A 24,366-nucleotide genomic window follows, 5' to 3' on the forward strand; every position below is an offset into this window, starting at 1 on the left:
TGGAGGCTTAGTCACGTACTGCCTGATTCTTGGAGGTCATTGGACAAGCCCAAGACTAGAATCTCTTGGAGAAGGGGTTCGGTGACCAGGAAGAATCAGAGAAGAAGAAAAACAAGGGAAGGGGAACAGCTCGGTTCTGTTTTTTGAAGCTCGACTGTGTTTGGACTGCTGAAGCTCGAATTGTAAGTTGTGCTCAGTTTTCTGGTTCTGTTTTGCATTACCTTCGACTGTGTTTGGACTGTTGAAGTGTTTGAAAATCCTAGCTGTTCTGTACTACCTTCAATTGCATTAAATCTAGTTTAACCCAGAAATTTCTGGGCTGTTTTTCTCTTCTTCTTGGACTGTTAAAACCTGCCGAAACATCCTTGTAACAAGGCTGTGTATTGTTACTCTTGTTCGGCTGTTTTTTAGAGGGCTGTACGAACAGTTGTTGGGGTCTTTTCTCTTCTTTGACAGTTGGGTTATCTCTATTGCCCACACTGTGTTTGTGAAAAGGCTTATTCAACAATACCGATTGGTACTTACTCTTCTTGGCTGAGTGTACAACCTTGAAAAGGTGCTTCGGCTAAGTGCACAGTGCCTCTGATTTCTTCTTGAAGCCTGAACTCAGTGTGTTGCCTCCTTGTGGTCGGCTGAACTCAGTGTGTTGTCTCCTTGTGGTCGGCTGAACTCAGTTATTGCTTGTTCTTATCCAACATACTTGTAGAAGTCATCTGAAATCATATTTGGAGTGTTTACATGATGTACTCCTTAGAGTTTGAAAACAAAAGTGGTGCTGAATATGGAATGGGTCAAGGGACTCCAAGTGATTCCTTATTGACTGTGACCACAGTTAAGCTAGATGGAACTAATTATCTGGCATGGTCACAATCAGTAAAGATTCATGTTTGTAGTAGAGGAAAGTGGGGGTTCATTTCCGGGAGTAAGAAGGCTCCCCCAGAAGATGATCCATCCTACGAGAAGTGGATGCAAGAAAATTACACTGTCATTGGGTGGCTTGTGAACTCAATGCAGCCACGGATCAACCAACACTATCTATGGATGAATTCAGCAAAGGAAATATGGGATAGTGTTGCTGAAACCTATTCCCAAAAACTAAATGTGGCTAGAGCCTATAAGTTAAGAAGTGATGTGAAGAATCTGAGACAGGGGGAGAAACCATTATCTGTATACTTCTCAACTTTGAAGTCTTTGTGGCAAGAAATAGACTTGATAGAAGCTGTAACCTAGGACACCACCAATGATGCAGAGACCTACAGGAAACTGGTTGAAAGAAACAGGGTATTTGAGTTCTTAACCGGACTAAACCCGGAATATGATATCACAAAACAGAATATTCTTTCCAAGGAGTGTGTATCTTTGTCACAAGCTTATGCATTGGTGAGTAGTGAAGAGAGCAGAAGGGCTGTACAGGTTTAAGGGGCTGATATTAATGGTCACTTAGCCAATATGGGGATTAAACCTAAAGGGAATGTTGGAGCTTCTAGTGGAACAGGAAAGAAAGTTGTATGTGAGTACTGAAAGAAGCCGAAGCACACCAAAGACAAGTGCTGGAAGTTACATCTTAATCTTGTTCCCATCAGGTTTCAGAAAAAATATGATAGTAAAAGATCAGGAAGTACAAATGTAGCTGCCGGGCCAGATAGTGAAGAGATGTATGCTTCTGCACAGTTGGCAGCCATGAGAGCAGAATATGAAAAGTTTGGGAAGATGATCAGTCAACTGAGTGATGTGACCTCTGCTACCTACCCTTCAAGAAAATCTACTACTTCAGCATTTGCTCATTCAGGTATAAGGGCTTCTGCTAATCATGCTACTTCTTCAGGTAATCTCAAGATCCCTTGGATTATTGACTCAGGTGCTTCTGACCATATGACCAATCTGCCTACCTTGTTTGTTTCATATGACTGACTTCCTGGACGTGATAAAATCACTTTAGCTGATGGTTCACTTGCCCCTATCTCTGGTAAGGGAACCATCAAGGCTACAGATTCCTTGTACCTCCCATCTGCCCTTCATGTACCTAAACTAAATACAAATTTGTTGTCTGTGAGCAGTTTAACCAAGTCACTAAACTGTTGTGTAACCCTTTTTCCTTCCTACTGTGTTTTTCAGGATCTGGAGTCTCAGAAGGTGATTGGGAGTGGCCATGAGGCGAACGGAATATACCTGCTTGATACTCCGGGACAATGCACTGATCATCTTGGGAATGTTGCTCTTGGATCTGTCTCTTCAGAGTCTGTTAGTCAGATTATGTTGTGTCATTGTCGTTTTGGTCGTCTATCTTTTTTGGCTTTGAGTCATCTATTCCCTGAACTGTTTAAGGGAATTAGTCTGTCCAGTCTTCATTGTGAGTCTTGTGAATTGTCAAAGCATTGTAGAAGCAAGTATCCTTTGAGAAATAAAAGATCTTCTGTTCCTTTTAATATTGTGCATTCTGATGTGTGGGGGCCTTACCACTTACCCTCCATGGGTGGCTACAAATATTTTATCCTGTTTATTGATGACTTTTCATGATTCACTTGGATATTCCTGATGAAATCCCGTGATGAAGTCCCAAGACTTGTAAAACAATTCCATGAATTTGTTCTAACCCAATTTGATACCAGGATTAAAATCTTCAGATCAGACAATGCAAAAGAATACTTTGAGAAAAACCTATCCTGCTATCTTTCTGACATGGGGATTATTCATCAAAGCTCATGTGCTAGGACCCCAGAACAGAATGGGGTTGCTGAAAGAAAAAATAGGCATATTGTTGAGGTTGCAAGAAGTATCTTATTTGCCTCACATGTTCCTACCAGGTTTTGGGGTGATGCTTTACTTACTGCTACCTATCTCATAAACCGCATGCCATCCAGGGTTTTGGGTTTTCTTTTCCTATTCCTATTTGTGTCTTTGGCTGAACCTGTTATGTACATGTTGCAAGTGTCCAAAGGCATAAATTTGAACCCAAAGCCCAAAAGTGTATCTTCCTTGGTTATTCCCCCAAATAGAAGAGTTATTGCTGTTTTGATCCAAAGTCTGGCAATCGGTATGTCTCAATGGATGTCACCTTTGATGAGTCTTCCCCTTTTTATGGTTCCTCTCCAGAAGGACATTGTCCACAGGGGGAGAATTTGACACATGTGTTTGCTCTTCCTCTTCCTGTTCCTGTTGAGTCCCTTGATGTGTCTGCCTCTCCCTCAAATGAATCAAGGTTGGATCAGTCGTTCCATTCTCCTTGTCCTGGTACCCTACCTCCTCATCCTGTCCTCAATCCCAAGGTGTATCAAAGGCAAAGATCCAGAAATGTGCAGGTTGTTTCTCCTACAACACATGAGCCTCCTACACTTCCAGTCACAGAAGAGACAACAGGTACTGGTTCAGCACCTTTGGATTCATCCTTCCTTGACCTTGATATTCCCATTGCTGTTAGAAAAGGAAAACGGAAGTGCACTGCACACTGCATTTCCAAGCACCTTTCTTACAGTTTGCTTTCACCTTCATATTTTGCCTCTCTCTTCTGTTGCTTCTCATCCTATTCCCAGGTCTGTGTCAGAAGCTCTTAAGATTCCAGAATGGAGGGATGCTATGAAATCTGAAATAGATGCCCTACACAAGAATGACACATGGGAAGTGATGGATTTGCCTGAAGGGAAGGATCCTGTTGGTTGCAAGTGGGTTTTTACTATCAAATACAGAGTTGATGGTACCATTGAAAGGTACAAGGCCAGGCTGGTTGCAAAAGGCTATACATAGACATATGGGATTGATTATTTAGAGACTTTTGCACCTGTTGCCAAGATGACATCTCTAAGGGTTCTTCTATCTTTAGCTGCTCACTTTGACTGGCCCCTTTATCAATTGGATGTGAAGAATGCATTTTTGAATGTTGAATTACATGAGGAGGTTTACATGTCTCTTCCTCCAGGGATGTATGGAACTGATATAAAAGGGAAGGTATGCAGGTTGAAGAAATCTCTTTATGGACTAAAACAGTCCTCTAGAGCATAGTTTGAGAGATTTAGAACAACACTTGTTAACTTTGGTTATGTGTAGACACAGTCCGATCATACCCTTTTTGTGAAGAGGAGTGGACCTCTGGCCGTATACCTCATTGTGTATGTAGATGATATTGTAGTGACGGGTAATGATGCCTCAGGAATTCAAGATCTAAAATCTTTTCTCCATACAGAGTTTGAGATTAAAGATTTGGGGGAATTGAGATACTTTCTTGGCATAGAAGTGGCTCGATCCAAGGATGGGATTCTTATCTCCCAAAGAAAGTATGTTCTTGACTTGCTCTCTGAAACTGGAAAGATGGGTGCTAGACCAGCTGCTACTCCTATTGATATGAGTCATAAACTCTCAGCCTCAGAAGGGACATTGTTAGAAGACAAAGGAATCTTTCAGAGACTTCTTGGGAAACTTTTGTATCTATGCATGACTCGGCCAGATATTGCATATGCAGTCAGTTGCATTAGCCAATTCATGCATGCTCCTCGAGACACTCATTTGGCAGCTGCAGAGAGAATCCTAAGTTATTTGAAGGGCTCCCCAGGAAAGGGTATTCTGTTTGCCAAGCATGGTCATATGAAACTTGAAGCTTACACCGATGCTGACTGGGCCGGGAACATTGATGACAGAAGATCTACATCTGGGTATTGCAGCTTGGTAGCTGGTAATGTTGTTTCTTGGAGAAGCAAGAAACAATCGGTTGTTGCTCGGTCTTCTGCTGAAGCAGAATACAGGGCCATGGCACATGGGGTTTCTGAATTATTATGGCTAAAATCTTTGATGGAAGAACTTGGAGTTGAATATGACAAGCCAATGATGTTATACTGTGATAATCAGGCTGCCATCAACATTGCTCACAACCCAGTGCAACATGATAGAACCAAGCATATTGAAGTTGATCGACACTTCATTAGGGAAAGGGTCTCTTCAGGTGAAGTGTGTCTTCCTTTCATCACATCTGAAGGACAGTTGACAGATTTTCTTACCAAAGGCATTCCCAAGGCAAAACTTCAGCATGATACCAGCAAGCTTGGCATGATTGACATCGATGCTCAGCTTGAGGGGGAGTGTAGAGAAGATGGGCCAAATGGCCCATAGGTTGTTTATTCTTCTTGTTATTTTGGGCTCATCCTGTCAATGTTAAGTTATTTTTTAAGTTCATTGTAAATTCTGCCCAACTAAGGGCCTCCTTGTAATTACTCAAAATTATCTAATAAAACAGTGTTAGAGGGCTGAGATAGAGACTGTTCGAAAACTCTTCTCAGAACCCTCATTGCCGAAACACACGTCTCCTCTCCTCTCCTCTCTTCAGTTTCAACAAAAACCAAATTTATAAAGTTTAAGATGTTAAATATGTTCATTGCTTTGTCGTCTTCTTATGTTGCTTTGATGCTATCTTCTGTGGATCCTTTCAATTAATAAGAAACTCTTCACTACTTGAGCTATTTCATGATTCCAGTATATGTTCAACCAAGACTTTTTTGTGTTCATTTTCTGTAAGTATTGTATTTCAACATGCATGGTGTTCAGTAGTTGGACCATTTCTTGCTATAGTTGTTTATCCATGTATTGTAAAATCTTGAATTACTAGAATCTATTTTTCTGAGTGGTACCAAAAGTCCCAGTTTTGTCATTTTTAAAGTCCATACAAACGTGTTTATTATTCATAGTTATGCAAAGAACTTATATTCAAAGGTTGGGCATATAAAAATGTTGGCAAAACTTTTTGTTTTACATTATAGTCTTGTCCACAGCTTATCAGCCTGTCCCTTCTTTTTCTTGTAATATCTTAAAATGATAATATTGACAAGAGTAACAAGACTGTCTGTCTGACATGTTTTTGTTTACAGGATCGTTCCCTCGACTTTCACAAATTATGTGCGCTATATGCAGTGACTGGTACTCTTTTCTTTCTCTATTTTTAAACTGTTCCTTGTGAGTAGCAAGAAATATGCACTAAATTACCAAGAAAAAAGTAACACCTCCTGAGAACCGTTCTTAAATATGACTCTCTGTTCAAGCACGTGTTCTATATCTACTGATGATTTCAGACTCCGAACCCAGCCTCATATAACAAGCAAATCACCCCCATACACTAAAAGAACCCACAAAGAAAACCTTCCAAACAAGAAAAAACAAACATCCCAAGACCCATAACAAGACTACAACCCATCTTCATTCTTAACAGAAATAGTACACAATCAAAAGCTAGCCAGCAGACAAGAAACAAAACAAATACCCCAAACAAGTACTCCCTGCCCACAAACTGGAGAAAATAAGAGCAGAAACAATTTTCTCTATTTATTTTTCTGGTTTTTCCTATATTTCAAACCCTTCTTTCTTGGACCGAGCCCAAATAGCCCTCCTTCTAGTCTAGCAAAAATGTTTGACTCCAATACCATTTCATGTCCCTTCTGAGTCTTAAATCTTCTAATTGCAAGATTATCTTAATGGTTTTCTCTATTTATTTTTCTGAATTTTCCTATATTTCAAATCCTTCTTTCTTGGACCAATCCCAAATAGCCCTCCTTTTCATCTAGTAAAAAACATTTGACACCATATTGTTTGATGTCTCTTCTGAGTCTTAAATCTTCTAATTGCAAGATTATCCTTTCTAAGTTCCGTAAAATCGTTAGTCTTCTCATTAATCTTTCAAGTTCCAGATCCAAGTTTTTTTTTGGGAATTTCAGCCCTGTCTCAGCCACCCTTATAGGCATTGGACAACTCTCTTCCAACTCTTTGAATTTCTTTCTCACAAATTCCTTTTTTTATCAATAAAACATTTCATTAATTAATCGAAAATAATTACAAAGGGGAAGAAAAGCTTTATTATCTTCCAGCTGAGGCTTGAGCCCCCAAGAAAGGAAAAAAGGAAAAAAGAGTTGCAACTGAGCCCAAAGCATGGAATCCCTCTCCACCCCTTGTTTAGCTAACCCATCAGCAAAAGAGTTAGCTGATCTTTTCACCCAACTGATCTTGACTTCCGTCTCTTGAACCAGCCACCTAAATTTCCTCCTCTCATTGCTGTAATTCCATAACCCACTGTTGTCTTTATTCAGCCACCCCACCACCACCTCCGAGTTCCCTTCAATTATAAGTTTTCTTATATTCATATCCTTAGTTCTCTGGACTCCTTCCATAACTGCATAGATCTCGGCTCTGTGAGAATCACCCACTCCAATTGGGCCTGAAAACAGGGCTGAAACAATCCCATTCTCATTCCTAAACACACCCCAAATCCCCGAGTGTCCAGGATTAACTCTACTACCATCAAAGTTTAGTTTTAAGAAACCAGCTGGTGGAGGGGTCCAAGACAAACTCATTCCTGTTTTAGTAATCTGGGTACAGCTAGCAATCTCACCCCACCTCCTCAACATGTCATCCATTGTGTAATCTGTGAACAGCTCTGAAGATTTTAGCCACTGTACAACCCTTATATGGATCATTTCTCTCAGCTCTTCAGCACTTCTCTCTATTTCAGAAAAAATCCTGGAGTTTCTTTTTTCCCATAAAGACCAACATACCCCAGCTCTTCAGCACTTCTCTCTATTTCCAGTCTACCTTCAAAAAGACCAACATACCTCTATCTGCACTGTACAACCCTTGATGGTGTTGTAATTGTACAGAAATCTTATTAGAGGACCATACATTTTTTTTTTGGTAAAAGTACAGTTTCTTTTCAGTTAATACATTATACTTCACCTTAAAAAAAATAGGTCTATTTCCAGTCTACCCTTTCAAAGCCCCAGATGGTCAAAACCATGGTTTGCAATATCAGCAAGATTTGGTGAAATCTCTCCATTTCGTTAGGAGCCAATGTAAAAATTATCAATTTTTTTGAAAGTATTTTCCTAAAAGAACAAATGGGTTTTTTGTAATTGGATGATTGATTTATTGGTCTATACGTGATTCACTAAATCGCTATAATTCAAAAGAAAGAAAAAAAAGTACACACAACTTGAAAAAAGATTTCTCAATGTAATCAAAACATTAACGAAAAGCACAAATCAAATGGCAAGTGAATGACATGCATATAAAAGAGAAGGTGGTTAAAAGATTAAAAGGGAGATAAATAGAGATACCTATTCAAGTATCGTAATCCTCTTTAATTTTATATACATGGTTGTTTTCTGTAGTCATTTGAGTTTTAATTGTGAAATTATAGTTCCAAGTATCTAAGAAGTTTCATTAGAAAAATTCATGTTTTTAGTAATTTCACCTAATTTCTTCATATTTTCCAAATATCTTAGTTGAATTGGTAAAATATCTCTTAAATTTCCACATTTCTGCATGATGAAACATCTATTGACATTGAAGTTGCAAACCATGGGCAGGTCCATGGCTCTTATCATTAAGCTTAAGCATACTTGCGTGTATGCTCTTATTAATAGACTAATTTGTTTCCTTAATTTTCTTCCCTATACAGATGTTGCCCTTGTGACATCATTGAGAGATGGAATGAACCTCGTCAGCTATGAATATGTGGCATGCCAAGATTCAAAAAAGGGGGTTCTCATTTTGAGCGAAGTAATTAGCTATTATTATTTCCTTTTGTTTTATTTCTGAACTTATCTAATGATCTGAAGTGTATACTAGTTTTTGTGGGATATACAGAATAAATATATGATAAAAAGATTTTTTTTTCTGCCTATCCAAAATTCATGCAAAACAGCTTTGGCATGCTAATAATTTGATTGAGTCATCTTGCAAACTTCATTGAATGGTTTGGCTAATCAATTTAGCTGAAGCAGTAGTCAATTTTTGGGTGTTGAAAGCTACAAATAAAGAGATGATTTGGTGTTGATGAAATTCAGATGCATGACCTATATATGTAACAGAAATTGCATTTGCATTGATCAACAAGATACTGTATATCCCAAATTAAGCTGAATTGGGAAGAGATGTCTGATCAACAAAAAATTGTGGAGGCTTCTGGATCAGAATGTCACATCGTTCCATCCCCCCTCCTCTCATGGGTCCCCTTGGTCAAAGGACAATGGGAGGCCCTTTGCTCCATAACATAGCCATCTGATCAGGAAGACTTTTTGTGCAATAGGAAATAAGAGAGAGCATGTTTGCAATGGACCAAGACAATGCCCCAGGTCCTGATGGGTTCACATTGTGTTGCGAGGATATTGAGGATGATTTCTTGATTTTCTTTAGGAATTTCATGAAGGATATCATCATCAAAGGTTCAAATGATATGGTCATTTCTCTCATCCCTAAGAAGTTAGAATCCGAGAGCTAATAGCTTGCATGTGCAAGGATATGTATAAGGCATAGTTGTCAAGTTGTATAGGCTATGTTGGGTGATAATAGATCATTTAGTCACATAGGCAGCCACTTAGGAAATGAATTTTGACAAAGAAACTATAGTTTCTAGGTTGATTCCATAGTTTAGCATAACACCCAGCAAGCATCTAAATTGGCGAAAGTAGTGATCTTCATTAGATAGCATTGTAACTGTTGAAGTTCGACCTGCCCTAGAATTTTGTCTTGTTCGTTGACTGTAAAGTAAAGTAAACAGCAAGAAGTAGGAGAGGAAAGAAGAAGAAAGAAAAGAGAGGACTGGTTCGAATTAGAGAAAAAGTTATCCCTAGATTCGGCCAGACTTGTTATTATATTAAAGACTTAAGTGCCCTTCCTTAAGTAAGAGGCACTCGAACTAACATAACAGTACACATCAACATTCTCAACAAGAACAAAGACCAAAATACCCCTTCACTAACACCACTAACACTCCCCCACAAGCTGGTGAGTATATATCATTTAATCCCAGCTTGTTACATATGTAGTCCACTCTCCCCCGACTCAAACCTTTTGTAAACATGTCTACCCACTGGTTTCCCGTACTAACATATGCAGTTTCTATCACTCCATTCAGCACCTTTTCTCTCACAAAATGACAATCAACTTCGATGTGCTTGGTTCTTTCATGAAACACCGGATTGGAAGAGATATGAACCGTTGCCTGATTGTCACAATAGAGCTTCATTGGAGTACTGATGTCATATCCTATCTCCTGTAGAAGGTCCCTTAGCCACACTAATTCACAAGCAGTATGTGCCATGGCCCTATATTCTACTTCTGCACTGCTTCTTGCCACAACTGTTTGCTTCTTACTTTTCCACATTACCAGGTTACCCCCCAGAAAGGTGCAATAGCCTGTGGTAGATCGTCTATCAGACATAGAACCTGCCCAATCAGCATCGGTGTACACTTCTACTACCAGTTTTCCACCACTCCTATACAGCAAACCACGACTAGGAGCTCCTTTCGGATACCTCACAATCCTTAGCACTGCATTCCAATGTGGGACCAAAGGTTTCTACATGAACTGACTCACCACACTAACTACAAATGAAATATCTGGCCGAGTAATGGTTAGATAGTTTAGTTTTCCTACAAGTCATCGGTATCTGCCAGGGTCTTCAAATACTTCACCTATATCACTGCCCAGCCTCGTATTTGTTTCCATAGGTGTCTCAGTCAGTTTAGTACCCAACAACCCTGTTTCTTCCAGTAAATCAAGCACATATTTCCTCTAACACAAATTAATGCCATGCTTAGATCTTGCTACCTTTATGCCCAAAAAGTATTTCAACTTGCCAAGGTCCTTTGTCTGAAAGTGTTCTTGTAGGAATGCCTTCAATTTGTCAATGCCCATTTTATCATTCCCAGTCACAACGATATCATCCACATACACCACCAATATTATTTTGCCTGCCGAAGAGTCAAAACTGAAGACAGAGTGATCAACTTGGCACTGTTTCATACCAAACTTCTTGACCACCTCATTGAACCTACCAAACCATGCTCGAGGGGACTATTTAAGTCCATATATAGCCTTCTTAAGTCTGCATACCTTACCATCCTCCCCCTGAGTAACAAACCCTGGTGGTTGCTCCATGTAGACCTCCTCGAGTAAATCACCATGCAAAAAGGCATTTTTGATATCTAGCTGATGTAGAGGCCAATCATGCATAGCTGCAAGGGAGATGACGACACAAACTGACCCTATCTTAGCAACCGGGGAGAATGTCTCTGTGTAGTCAATGCAATAGGTTTGAGAGTACCCTTTAGCAACCAGCCACGCCTTCAGGCGCTCAACACGACCATCTGGCAAGTACTTAACACTATACACCCACTTACAACCGACAGCCTGCTTCCCAGGAGGAAGAGCGGTGAGGTCCCAAGTGTGATTATGATGCAGAGCGGAGAGCTCTTCTTCCATAGCACGGCACCACTCTGGAGAGGTAAGGGCTTCCTGGACATCCTTAGGAACAACCACGGAGGATAACAAAGAGACGAACTGGCGATGGGAGGCAGGTGAGTAAGTGAAACAAAATTGGAAATAGGGTGAAGGGTGCAAGTACGTTTACCTTTCCGGAAGGCAATAGGAAGATCTAGGTCAGAGGCTGGTGTTGGAGCTGGAGCTGGATCTGTCGACGGTGATGAAGCTGGAGGAGCTGCAGCCGGTACACGTGGGCGATGTGTATACACGTGACGGATGGGTGGACGGTCAACTGACGGTGGCTCCGGAGGCAAGGACGTAGGCATGACTGGAATCAGAGGAGGTGGATCAGCCACAGGAAGAGGAAGAGGAGGTGGTGATGTGGAGGAAGCAGCAGCACCAGACCCCACGAAGAACGGAGTAGACTCGAAGAATGTAACATCAGCACATACCAAGGAACGACGAGAACTGGGTTGATAACATTTGTACCCTTTCTGAGTTCGGGAATAGCCAAGGAAGATACACTTCAGGGAACGTGCATCTAACTTGTCAGTCCCGGGACCCAAATTATGAATGAAGCAGACACACCCAAATACCCGAGGAGAAAGCAAAAACGGAGACATGTTGGGGAATAAGACACTAAAAGGAGAACGACCATCAAGAATAGATGTGAGCATCTGATTAATTAAGAAACAAGAGGTGAGCATTGCATCGCTCCAAAAGGTTTTGGGAACATTCATGTGGTGCATGAGGGAGCGTGCCGTTTCTACAAGATGTCGGTTCTTTCTCTCAGCAACCCCATTTTGTTGCGGAGTGTAGGTACATGAAGTTTGGTGTATAATGCCATGTTTGTCCAAGTATTCTTGAAAAGATGAAGACAAGTATTCACGACCATTATCAGAACGGAAAATTTGATGTGAACGCCAAATTGATTGCGGATCCCAGCATAAAATTTCTGGAAGATGGCAAATAATTCATTTCTTTCTTTTATTAAATAGAGCCACGTCATTCTTGAACAGTCATCAACAAAAATAACAAAATATTTGTATCCATTATATGACATCACTTTATAAGGACCCGAAACATCTGAATGAATTAAAGAAAAAAGACTCGACACACGGTTATCGACCCTAGAACGAAAGGGAACACGATGGTGTTTCCCAAATTGACATGACTCACAATCTAAAACAGAAAGTTGACTCAATGAAGGGACTAAGGACTGCAACACTTTCAGCGAAGGATGACCAAATCTACAATGCCACTGGAGAGGAGAAATGGATAACTGAAGGGCCGTTGACGTTCTTCCACCACCATCAAGATAATACAGGCCACCGGCTTCATGCCCTCCACCAATCTTCATCCCCGTCTTGAGATCCTGAAAAACACACATAGAGGGGTAAAATGTGATGGAGCACTTAAGGGACTTGGTCAGCTTACTAACAGACATAAGATTAAATGGAAGCTTAGGTACATATAAAATAGAGGATAGGGATACAGGGTCTAGGTCAACATTACTAACACCACAGATAGATGATGTGGAGCCATTAGAAAGGGTAACAAATTGTGATGTTGAGCAATGAGTGAGAGATGAAAACACACCTGGAGTTCCTGTCATGTGATCGGAGGCTCCAGAGTCAATAATCCAGGGGTTGGGTGTGGATGCCAAACAAGCCATACCTGAGTGTGCAAAGGTAGTTGTGTTCTGCTGCGACTTGGATTGAACAAACCTTTCATACTCATCCCGATGAACACTCACCATCTCCTTGCCTAGACCATCTGAGGGAGTAGAAGGCATCAGGTCAGCTGACCGGTTCTCCTGTCTAGAGCTGAAACTGGTGTCACTAGTCATGGCATGGTTAGCCCACATCGAGGGAGGACCATGTAAGTCATAGCAGTAGTTTATAGTATGTTCATCCAAACCACAATGAGTACACTTCCGTGGACTCGAGCCACGTCTTCTACCACGAGCTTCCCCTGAATCTCTGCCTCCAGTACGACCACCACCACGGATATGTGTAGATCCACCACTACCACTCCTGCCAGGCTGGGCTCCTCGAGCCCCACTTCTGCCACCTCGACCTCTCGACATTGCAAATGCTGATTTATCTGAGACATTAGAATCCATAGATCCAATGGAAGCCCTCCGAAGACGAGCAAACACCTCCTCTACAGATGGAAGAGAAGATCCCCCTAGTATCTGGGCTGGTACTGGTTCATACTCAGACCTCAGCCCCACCAGAAACCGTGTCACATCAAGCTACTCTCGCTATTGCTGTTGAACTTTGACATCAGAAGTGATAGGATGATAGACATTTAACTCATTACGGATATTTCTCACACTGGCATAGTACTCCTCAAGGCTCTAATTTCCCTGTTACAGATTGAAGTATTCCTGATATAGTTGATATACCCTAGTGGTATTATCCTGACCTAAATACAGTTTCTTAGAATGATCCCACACCTCTTTGGTTGTGTCAAGAAACATGAAGTTCACATTGATTCTGGGTTCCATACTATTCCACAACCATGTGATGATCTGTGCATCTTCCTGTTCCCAGTCTTCATACTCCTGAGAATTAGCGGGGGGTTTCTCCTCTCTTATGTGCTTCACTTTCTTCTTCGCCTTCAGAAAAACCTCTACAGACTTGGCCCAAGGGTCATAATTCTCTCCATTCAGTTTAATGGAGGTCATTTGGACATTCAGGTAGTCAGTAGATATCATGACACTAGGTTTACTATCACTGTTATTTGCCATTGCCGAATTCCCTTATCACTAAATTCTGAGCACTAAATTCTGAACACTACACACAGACACTTCACCGAAATCTGCACACTGATTTCAACAGTAATAAATGCTGAGAACTGCAACACCACAAACCCTACTCACCGAAATCTGCACACCGATTTCAGCAGTATTAAATGCTGAAAACTGCAACACCACAAACCCTACTCACCGAAGTCTGCACACTGATTTCAGCAATATTAAATGCTGAAAACCACACTTGTAACACCACAAACCCTAATCCACAGCTACCAGAAGTTTCACCATTAAGTTGACACTATTGCCGTTCGAATCACACACAAACCAGAATAAACCCTAGCATACTGCAATCTGAAAACCTATCATACGAACTGTACTACACCTCTCATGTATTCCATAATAGAAAATATGCGTAAAAAAAACTTTACCTCATCGCCTGAAGGCCAACCACACGAAAGACTGAGACATCACTGCACCACACGTACCAGCCCTAATTAGGGCTTAGAAGCCACAGCAACCAATCACCAGCAACACAATTGGAGGCATAGGAACCTCCAAGGGAAGAGGGCAATCACTCCTTTTCAGCCCTTTTCCCAGTCTCCAACTCACAGCTGAGAAACCCAAGAGAAACCCTAGTTCGAATGTGCAGAAGACTGAATTCTAGCAAGTCTGATTTGTTTAATGTTGCTCTGATACCATGTTGAAGTTCGACCTGCCCTAGAATTCTGTCTTGTTCGTTGACTGTAAAGTAAAGTAAACAGCAAGAAGTAGGAGAGGAAAGAAGAAGAAAGAAAAGAGAGAAGGACTGGTTCGAATTAGAGAAAAAGTCATCCCTAGATTCGGCCAGACCTGTTATTATATTATTAACTTATTGGAAAAGACTTAAGTGCCCTTCTTTAAGTAAGAGGCACTCGAACTAACATAACAGTACACATCAACATTCTCAACAAGTACAAAGACCGAAATACTCCTATTTGTTGCAATAGAGAGAAACACTCTTATAGAGTTAATTTTGGCAGCTAGAGCAAAAGTCTCTTGATAGTCTATATTCCATAGGTCTAAGTAAACCCTTTAGCAATAAGCTTTGCCTTGTACCTTTCCAAAGATCCATCTGGATAGTATCTAACTTTGTACGCCCATTCACATCCTACTAGACATTTCCCAATAGGCAAGTCCACCAATTCCCAAGTACCATTCTTTTCTAATGCTCTCATTTCTTCATCCATGGATTTTCTCCTTTAAGGTTTGGCAAGTGCATTTGACACACTAGTGGGCTAAGAAATGGACTCACTGGAGGCAATAAAGGTATGGTAAGTTGGAGAAATAGAGATAGAAACATGCTTAAAAATAGGATGTTGGATACTCTTTCCCTTCCTAAGGGCAATGAGCAAATCAACGTTGGAGGGAGAAGAAACATTGATAGTAGGAAAAGTAGAAGGATTAGGACTATCAATATTAGAGGATAAAATATGGATAAACGGGCTAATAGAAACAATACTCAAATCGAAAGGAGAATTTTGAGGTGGTTGTGTATGTTGATGATATGGTGGTTAATAGAAATGATTCAAAGGCTGAAAAGTTTTTTGGCTTCAAAATTTGAAATCAATGTCCTATGTCCTTCAAGATATTTTCTTGGAATAGAAGTGGCAAGGTGTAGTGAAGGGATCTACATATGTCAGAGGAAGTATGCATTGGACTTGTTGAATGAAACAGGGAAGCTAGTAAGTAGGCTGGCAGACACTTCCATTGAATAGAATCATGGGTTGCATGAAGGTGATGACGAGCTATATCCCAACAAGGTACCAATGGCTGGTTGTTAAACTTCTCTATTGTCTCTCAGTAGATTGCATGCCCCTAGAGTTTGTCACATGAAGGCCATTGAAAGAATCTTCAGATACCTCAAGACATGCCGTAGAAAAGGTTTACTATTTAATAAACATGACAAACTTGAAGTTGCAGCATGCTCTGAAGCATACCTCCTCTACGGGTAATAGGAAGTTTGTATCTTTCTCATAGGTAGTGCAATGTTAGACTCAATTGTACCAAGAATCCTGAAAACCAATCTACCATTATCCAACTTCCCTTGTTGATAGGCCTTGGCATCAGTTTCATTGGGCTGAGTAACAAATAACAATACCATTCAAATGATCTTCTAGGCCTTTCTCTTCAACAAAGAAGTCAAAATGGAATTTCCGTATTCCCTAGTTGGATCCAATAAGGTTAACTAGAATAACTTCAATCTTATCAAAGGCCATTTGCAATCAAACAGGTATGATATATGAATAAAGTGTGATTTCTCGAAGAAAGAAAATATTGTGTCCAAATATTAATTTCAGCAAGCACATTTAAATCAGACTGCAAGAATCCCTTGAAAATACTTGTAGCACTAGGTATAGAGATATGTATCAAGATCCTGGTCCTTATTTTGAAACCAGATTTGAGTAAGCCAATAGAACTAGAAATCAAATAAGAGAGATGCTGCACACCTGTCCAAAAAAGGAAACTGCAACAAGTGATCAAAAGCCTCTCAAATCTGATCAGAATTAGAATCATCCAAGAGAACAAGTAAACCAGGTCTTGGTGATCCACAATCTAGAGTTTCAACAAGATCTGACACTTCCAAAAATAGATTAAGGAATAAAATGACCAACAAGCTGAACAGAAGAGAGTCTAACACCAGGTTTCAGGAGTGTCAAGGAATGAATTCGACCCCCACCCCCAAAGAGCTTTTATTATATTATGTATATTATGTATATTCACAAGTAAGTCCTTATAGGCCTAAAGGATTTACAAGTAATCCCTTATGGTCCTAGAGGATTTCAAAAATCCCTTATAGGGCTGAAAGAGAAAAAACAAAAAAAATAAAAGATACAATACAGCAGGGGCTATGATAACAGAATATATCAATACTCTCTACACTCCCCCTCAAACTGATGTGAAATCATAAGCATCAGTTTGTTCACAAGAAAGAGATGTCTTACTCTTGTCATAACCTCAATAAAAATGTTAGCAATCTGCATACCTGAGGCTGCATGAGAAAGAGAAATAGAACCAGCAAGGAACAGGTCTTCGATAAAGTGACAATCCACTCAATATGTTTAATCATCATAAAGAGGAATAGGGGTAGGAAGATGAACACCGAGATCATCAGAAAGGGACTGTAGCCAGACAATCTCGCTGCAGACAGATGACTTAGCTCTATATTTTGCTTCTGTAGATGACTTGGAGACTGTTTGTTGTTTCTTGCACTTCCAGGAAATAAGGGAATCACCCATGAAGACCACCACCCTGTAGTAGAGCGTCTAGTGTTAAGACAGCCTGCCCAATTAGCATCAGCATATGCCCTCAATTGAACAGGAAGAGGAGGAAAAGAACAGGCCCTAGGATTGTGTTCCATGAACATATCAAATAATCCAATGAACAACAGTCAAATGGGGATGACGAGGAGACAGAAACAAACTGACTAACAACCTAAGCCGCATGGGAGGTGTCAGGACGAGTCATAGTATGATAAATGAGATAGCCCACAAGTTGTCGATAGAGTGTGGCATTAGGAAGTAGTGAACCGTCTGTTTTGGATAACTTGCCATTCAATTCCAAGGGAGTATCAACTTGCTTGTCATCAGTAAGATAAGCCAATCAAGAGAGATCGAAGAAAAAGCTACTTGGTAGGCGTCCTTTTCCAGGAAGAAGACAGCTTCTTGGACCGAGAAAACTCTACTCAAGAAAGGCCCAAACTATGACTGAAAGTAGTTCTTGATCTCTCTAAACAGCTCTTCAAATTCCAGGTTTTAAATCAAAACAAATGCTCTTATACCAATGACAACAAGCTGAACAAAAGAGAGTCTAACACCAGGTTTCAGGAGTGCAAGGAATGAATTCAACCCCCACCCCCAAAGAGCCTTTATTATATTATGGACCTAAAGGATTTACAAGTAATCCCTTTTAGGCCTAAAGGATTTACGAGTAAGCCCTTATGGGCCTAAAGGATTACAAAGGAAGCCCTTATAGGGCTGAAAGAGAAAAAAACAAAAGAATAAAAGATACAATACAGAAGGGGCTATAATAACAGAATACATCAATACTCTCCACATAAAACACCAGTTAAGATTGCACAGACTTCAGAAAAGATGGAAGATTAGGACTGATTGAAAGAGCTCTAAGAGCAGCACCAAAGACAGCAAAAAACAACCCTTAAACACTCCAGATTTATATCATGACTGCAAGAAATCAAACAGAGAGGAAGCACAATCAGGCAGGCTGGATCGTGACCTGCTCTGGTACCATGACAACTAGTCCACTCATACTCTTGATCTTAGGATTTAAACAGAGAAAGATAGGAAAACAGAATAAAGGAGTTTCTAGAGTTAATTGACCCCCAACCCAAAGAGCCAAATATATATATTAAAGAATATAAGATATGTACAATTACATAAATGCCCTTACAGGGCTGAAGTTAAAAGAATAAGAAATAAAATACAACAGGGAAAATAGTAATACAATACAATACAATCTTAACTCCTATAATCTCTATGTCTACATGCCCATTGGATTTTTTGAATGGATATATAGATGGAAGTTTTGTTTGATAGGTAAACTTTGGATGTTATATATATTGATAGGTAAATGGATCTTATTAGGTTTTATGCTTTTCTTTCTATCTTAAGCTTGTAGAATCTTATTCCATCTATGATGAACAATAAATGGATTATACTTTTGGTTTAATGCCTTCTATTGGTTTCTAGTTTGCAGGTGCTGCACAGTCACTTGGTGCTGGAGCTATCCTAGTAAATCCATGGAACATCACCGAGGTTGCTTCTGCAATTGGCCATGCTTTGAACATGCCAGCTGATGAAAGAGAAAAGCGTCACCGCCATAATTTTTTGCATGTGACAACCCACACTGCTCAAGATTGGGCTGAAACATTTGTAAGGTATGGTTAATTGGTCTGGATTTGTCTGTGGGTAGTTTTTTATATTTTCATATGTAATGAAACTTGAAATATATTATTTTAAACTCTTGCTTTGTAAATGGAAATCCTTTTCTTCTTCAGCACCATGTATAAGAAAATAAAATTGATTGGGATAAATAGGAGACCATTATTGGTAGAATTTTACTGCAAACAGAGGGGTGAAAAGGACAAAGAGGCCTAATGATATTCTTCTTACCAATGTTATCTTGGTCTATAGCACTAGTGCCAAGTATTCTGGTGCCCATGTTGGTGCGTCACCTTGACACTCAACTAGCTTGTGTTCACTTTTTATTTTAATAATTTTTTTCTTTACTCTTCAAAAAAAAATCTCTAGCATGTAAATATATGAAACTCATGGCATGGGACACATAAATATTGTTTTTCAAGGAATAGGTCGTTGGTATATCTTCTCATGTACTGTATATTGGAAGGAAAAAAGAAGATTTTTATACATTAAGGGTTTGAATGTATTGGAAACTCGTTCACCTTTCCAACTCTTCAAAATTGCAAATTGCTTCCTTGTGTTGGATATTTGATATAGTTTGAGGAAAAAGAAAAAAAAAACTTTCAGTAAAGTTTGCTTTTTATCTCTTTATGTGCTTTAAAATGGCCTTTCTTTTGATTGATATTTGGCAATTATGGCCTTGGTTAGTAAGTAAACAAAGTTTTGGTACTGCATCTCCAAGGTCTTTCCCACTCTGCACACCAAATGAACCTTGTTTTATGCACTGCTTGTACCTTTGAATATTTTATTCTTGGTTTCTAGATAACTTTTAACTTCCTTTATGATGTTTGAGATGTGGTGTTTCATGCACTGTTTTACATGTAGTGAATTGAATGATACCATCGTTGAAGCTCAATTGAGGACAAGACAAATTCCACCACCACTTCCAGTTAGGGATGCAGTTGAACGTTATTTGCAATCTCGGAATCGATTGCTCATACTGGTATTCTCTATTTCATACCTTATTTGGTACTGTCAAAACTTGAAATATCAATGTCACTCTATTAAACTCTAGTTCAATAAGAAAACTCCCAAATATTTTTCGTGCATTTCTCTTTCATTTAGTTGGTGAAATGACCAGTCTCGAAATTAGGTTTTGTTCCTAACAATTTATCATGTAAATTCTGTTTGGTATTGAACCAATGGACAGGTGTGAAACTCTTGGAATGCCACTCTCTCCTCTTGTTTTGTGAAGTTCTTAGGATTAACAAATGTTGCAGTTTTCTTAGATTGTCACCATGACGATATCGGCAGTGATTTAATAGGCATGCCTAGGTGCACAACTGAGGTGCATTTCAAGGTCTGCACCTCGCCTAGGCCCAGGTGCATCCCCTTTGAAAATGTGTGTGCCTAGTGCACCTGGTGTACCTTGTGCCTCAGCTCAGGCATGCTCCTTCATTAAATTTTGACTCCAACCCTGGATCCCCAATCAAGCCCCTCGAAACAAGCTCAAACATGTCCATGTTAGGGTCTTAAGTTCTTAATCCTTACAAAAGAATGGTTTTATTATTTTAATTCTTTTAAAAAATGTCTTGTATTAAGAAGAATGAATGAACAGCATTAAAAAAAGGAGGTTCTACTCTGCTGGGACCAATATTGGGTAATTTGTACTTCTTGAATCTAGTTTGACTGATATTATGAAAAAGAATCTAGTTTGACTGTAAAATGTTGATTGTTTAACTCCACCTTACATGAAAATCTGATAGTGAGTTTGGGAATTTGTAGTTTGAATAAATAAGGGAGAAATTTGTTATCCTAAGTAAGGTTACATTATGTCTCCATCTATGGTTCAGGGTCCTTTTTCTAGGAGTTTGTCATCATTTAGCTGTTTATTTTACACTGTTTTTTACAGCTATGGTGCTTCAAAATTGTAGGGATTCAATGCAACATTAACTGAGCCAGTGGATACTCCTGGTAGAAGAGGAGGTGATCAAATTAAGGAGATGGAGCTTAAGTTGCACCCAGATTTAAAGGAGCCCTTGGCAATACTTTGCAATGATCCAAGGACAACAATCGTCGTCCTCAGTGGAAGTAACAGACGTGTGTTGGATGATGTAAATCTATTTCACATTTCCTTTTCCTCTTTTGTTCCCAAGTATATCATATTTAAAAAAAAATTACTGCATCCACAGAACTTTGGGGAGTACAACCTGTGGCTAGCTGCCGAAAATGGGATGTTTCTGCGCCGTGCAAAGGGAAACTGGATGACTACGATGCCTGAACATCTCAATATGGATTGGGTTGATAGTGTAAAGGTAATTGATGTTGGATTTTCCAAATTTATCTATAATATCTTCATATGGTGTCTTCCAGACTCTAAACAGGTAATGTTCTTGTTGATTTTTCAGCATGTTTTTGAGTACTTCACAGAAAGAACACCTCGCTCTCATTTTGAACTTCGTGAGACCTCACTTGTGTGGAATTACAAGTATGCAGGTACTTGATCAGATGTTTAATTTCTTTTAATTTTGTTTTTCTTTTTCTTTTCTAGTTTGCTTTAATCTCCATTACCTATATGCTGTTGTTTATTTCCTTATCACCTGTTTGTACTGAAGATGTTGAATTTGGGAGGCTCCAAGCAAGGGATCTGCTGCAGCACCTATGGACTGGCCCAATTTCTAATTCAGCTGTTGATGTTGTCCAAGGTAGCCGATCAGTTGAGGTTCGATCAGTTGGTGTTACGAAGGTGACTTATCCCAAATGTATATGCTTTATTTTCTAGATTCATAATATATTGAAAGACAGGTTTATCTTATTTATTTGGTACATGTTCACAGGGTGCTGCAATCGATCGCATCCTAGGAGAGATAATCCACAGCAAATGCATGGTGACACCTATTGACTATGTTCTATGCGTTGGTCACTTTCTGGGCAAGGTATATTTACCTTCACTATAAAGCCCAGGATGTCTTTCAAGAACTAAAACTGCTCTAGAGTTGTTATGCTTTAGGGTGAAGAAATTTCTATCTTTGTGTTTTGCATAACTTTGCATTTTTATTAAAAAATATTATAAGGCTACCTTTAGTTGCAAATAAATTGGAAAGAAATTTCAAAAAGAAAGTGACTTGGCTTGGTTTGGCTGAAAAGAGAAACATCTTTGAGAAAATAGGAAGATAAATTTTCTCTTCGGCTTGCATTTATTTTCTCTCCAAAATGGTAAACAAAGCAGAGAGAAACAATGAAGAATGAGAGGAAGCAAAACTGGACCCACTACCTCCTAAAAGAAATTATTTTCTTTTCTTTCCTCTCATTTTCTTTACAATCAGTGTAAGAACAAACAATTGAACACTAAATTTTCATTGGACTTGAGGTGGTCCAATATTGATCTATGATACTCCATTAGCTCAACATGCTTGGTATGGGGTGCAAACTCTAACCCAACCCAAGGTTCTTAACCCAATCATTAGACTAGGATGGATAAGCTGGTCTGTTTTGTAACTTTCTCTGCCGCATTTACAAATAAATTTATAAATACACACATCATCATGTTCATGCAAACACACATATTGTATATGTAGGTCATATATAGACATCGTATTATAGCAACATTTTACAATAAAGCACCTTTTATTACCATCCTCTCTCCTTTTTCACATAAACATAGTTATATACAGTGTTTAGAAAACCAAACCAGACAAGCCAATCAGACTGGTTGAACCGTGACCTAGCACCTAGGGCATTGGCTGGTTTGGTCATACCGTAGAAACCAGATTTGATAGAAAACTGGTCAAAACTGGCTGACCAGTTGATTTAACCAAAGAACCGGTGTTCATAAAACCACCTGAGTCATTGAATGACTTGAAATTTCAAAATGACAATAGCAAGTCTTGAACTTTGCTTTAAAAACTATGGAATTAACCATCTATCCACCACATTCAAGTATGATATTATGTGTAAAATATAATATTAATTCTGAAGAAAAAACTAAAATTAAAATTTTGATAGTATATAGAATAGGATACATGTATGCCTACCCGTATTTCTATGATAGATCTTAAGGGTTGAACTAGGGGCAATTGGTTGCTGTGGTAAACTCTCAGATTGGCAAGCATGAGAATGCATGTTCCTATCTAACAATGGTTACTCTGTGCCAAAATGCCAAAGGTCCATCTCCTTTCTCCCTCTCCCAAAGACCTTGGACAGCTGGGGCCAACATTGGATAATGACCCTTTTATCTTGAGAGTTGAAGTTATTTTATTCATCTTTTCTATCATTGTCCATATCCTTACCTTAACTAGGTAGCTTAGGTGTTTGTAAATTTCACTAAGGTAGAGTTGCTTTCTACTATGACTTTCACTAAAACCAAAATATGAGATGTATTGGTCTTAGTTAACAATTAACCATGTTAAGATGAAATGTGCATGAGGCACATGAGGCGTATGCCTCTAGCACGCCTCATAAAAAGGTGTACGCCTCTGGCATATGCCTCAGGGCGTTTTGGGGGAGCCTCACGCCTCCAGGCGTATGCCTCCCACGCCTTTTAAAACACTGGTACAAATGCATGGGAGTGCAAATGAAAAAAAAAATGTAAATTTTTGCTTAATTTTGTTTTGGGTTTTACTTTATTATGCTTCAGGTCTTAATTTACTTCATTTGCACTGCAATCAAACAAAATAAGCTAAAATTCAAAACAAAAATAGATCAGAATTTACAGTCAAATCATTTGCACTGCCATAGTTTTGCATCAGTGTAAATTTATTTTCATTGCAACAAAACACTGCACAAAAATTTACAAGTGAACACCTTGTTTCTCCACATTATGAATGTAACTAGAATGTAAATAAAATCATCTTTTTATGAATAATGGTTGTTGTGGTATACTCCATTGGATGAAAAATATAAAAAGCATTCTCATTGTACCTTAGGCTCAGTTTGGAAGGAGTACAAATACAAATTTGTAGGGTAGAAAACCTTGCATTTTATATTTTTTTGTATGTATTTGTACTCTTTCCAAACAAGTGAACACCTTGTTTCTCCACATTATGAATGTAACTAGAATGTAAATAAAATCATCTTTTTATGAATAATGGTTGTTGTGGTATACTCCATTGGATGAAAAATATAAAAAGCATTCTCATTGTACCTTAGGCTCAGTTTGGAAGGAGTACAAATACAAATTTGTAGGGTAGAAAACCTTGCATTTTATATTTTTTTGTATGTATTTGTACTCTTTCCAAACTGAGCTTTATTTTTTTTTCTGGTATTCAACATACCATAATGTTGATCAATTAGGGACATCTGCCAACCATCTATCAATGAGAATATCACTTGTTTCTGCAATGAAGAAAAAAGAATATCACTTGTTGAAATTTTATATATGTTTCCAGCTTATTCATACTACAGTAGCACAATGTATATTAATTTAACCCTAAGGTACACCCCAAAGTTATAGACAC

At 39.1% G+C, this 24,366-nt stretch overlaps 1 protein-coding gene across 1 annotated transcript in view; it reads left to right on the forward strand.

The window, feature by feature from the left end:
• The window catches only part of LOC148847844 (alpha,alpha-trehalose-phosphate synthase [UDP-forming] 1-like), a 119,451-nt gene that overhangs the window by 88,508 nt on the left and 6,577 nt on the right, over positions 1-24,366 (forward strand). Inside the window, exons 9-17 of the mRNA XM_088952281.1 lie at positions 5,850-5,898; positions 8,426-8,526; positions 18,740-18,927; positions 19,796-19,913; positions 20,845-21,024; positions 21,103-21,225; positions 21,319-21,406; positions 21,526-21,656; positions 21,748-21,846. Of these exons, the coding sequence (XP_088808407.1) occupies positions 5,850-5,898; positions 8,426-8,526; positions 18,740-18,927; positions 19,796-19,913; positions 20,845-21,024; positions 21,103-21,225; positions 21,319-21,406; positions 21,526-21,656; positions 21,748-21,846 (1,077 nt within the window). The remainder of the gene's footprint in view (positions 1-5,849; positions 5,899-8,425; positions 8,527-18,739; positions 18,928-19,795; positions 19,914-20,844; positions 21,025-21,102; positions 21,226-21,318; positions 21,407-21,525; positions 21,657-21,747; positions 21,847-24,366) is intronic.

Source organism: Nelumbo lutea, chromosome 6 (genome assembly GCF_056320005.1).
Source record: "Nelumbo lutea isolate HS-2025 chromosome 6, American lotus-T2T, whole genome shotgun sequence".
NCBI lineage: Eukaryota > Viridiplantae > Streptophyta > Magnoliopsida > Proteales > Nelumbonaceae > Nelumbo > Nelumbo lutea.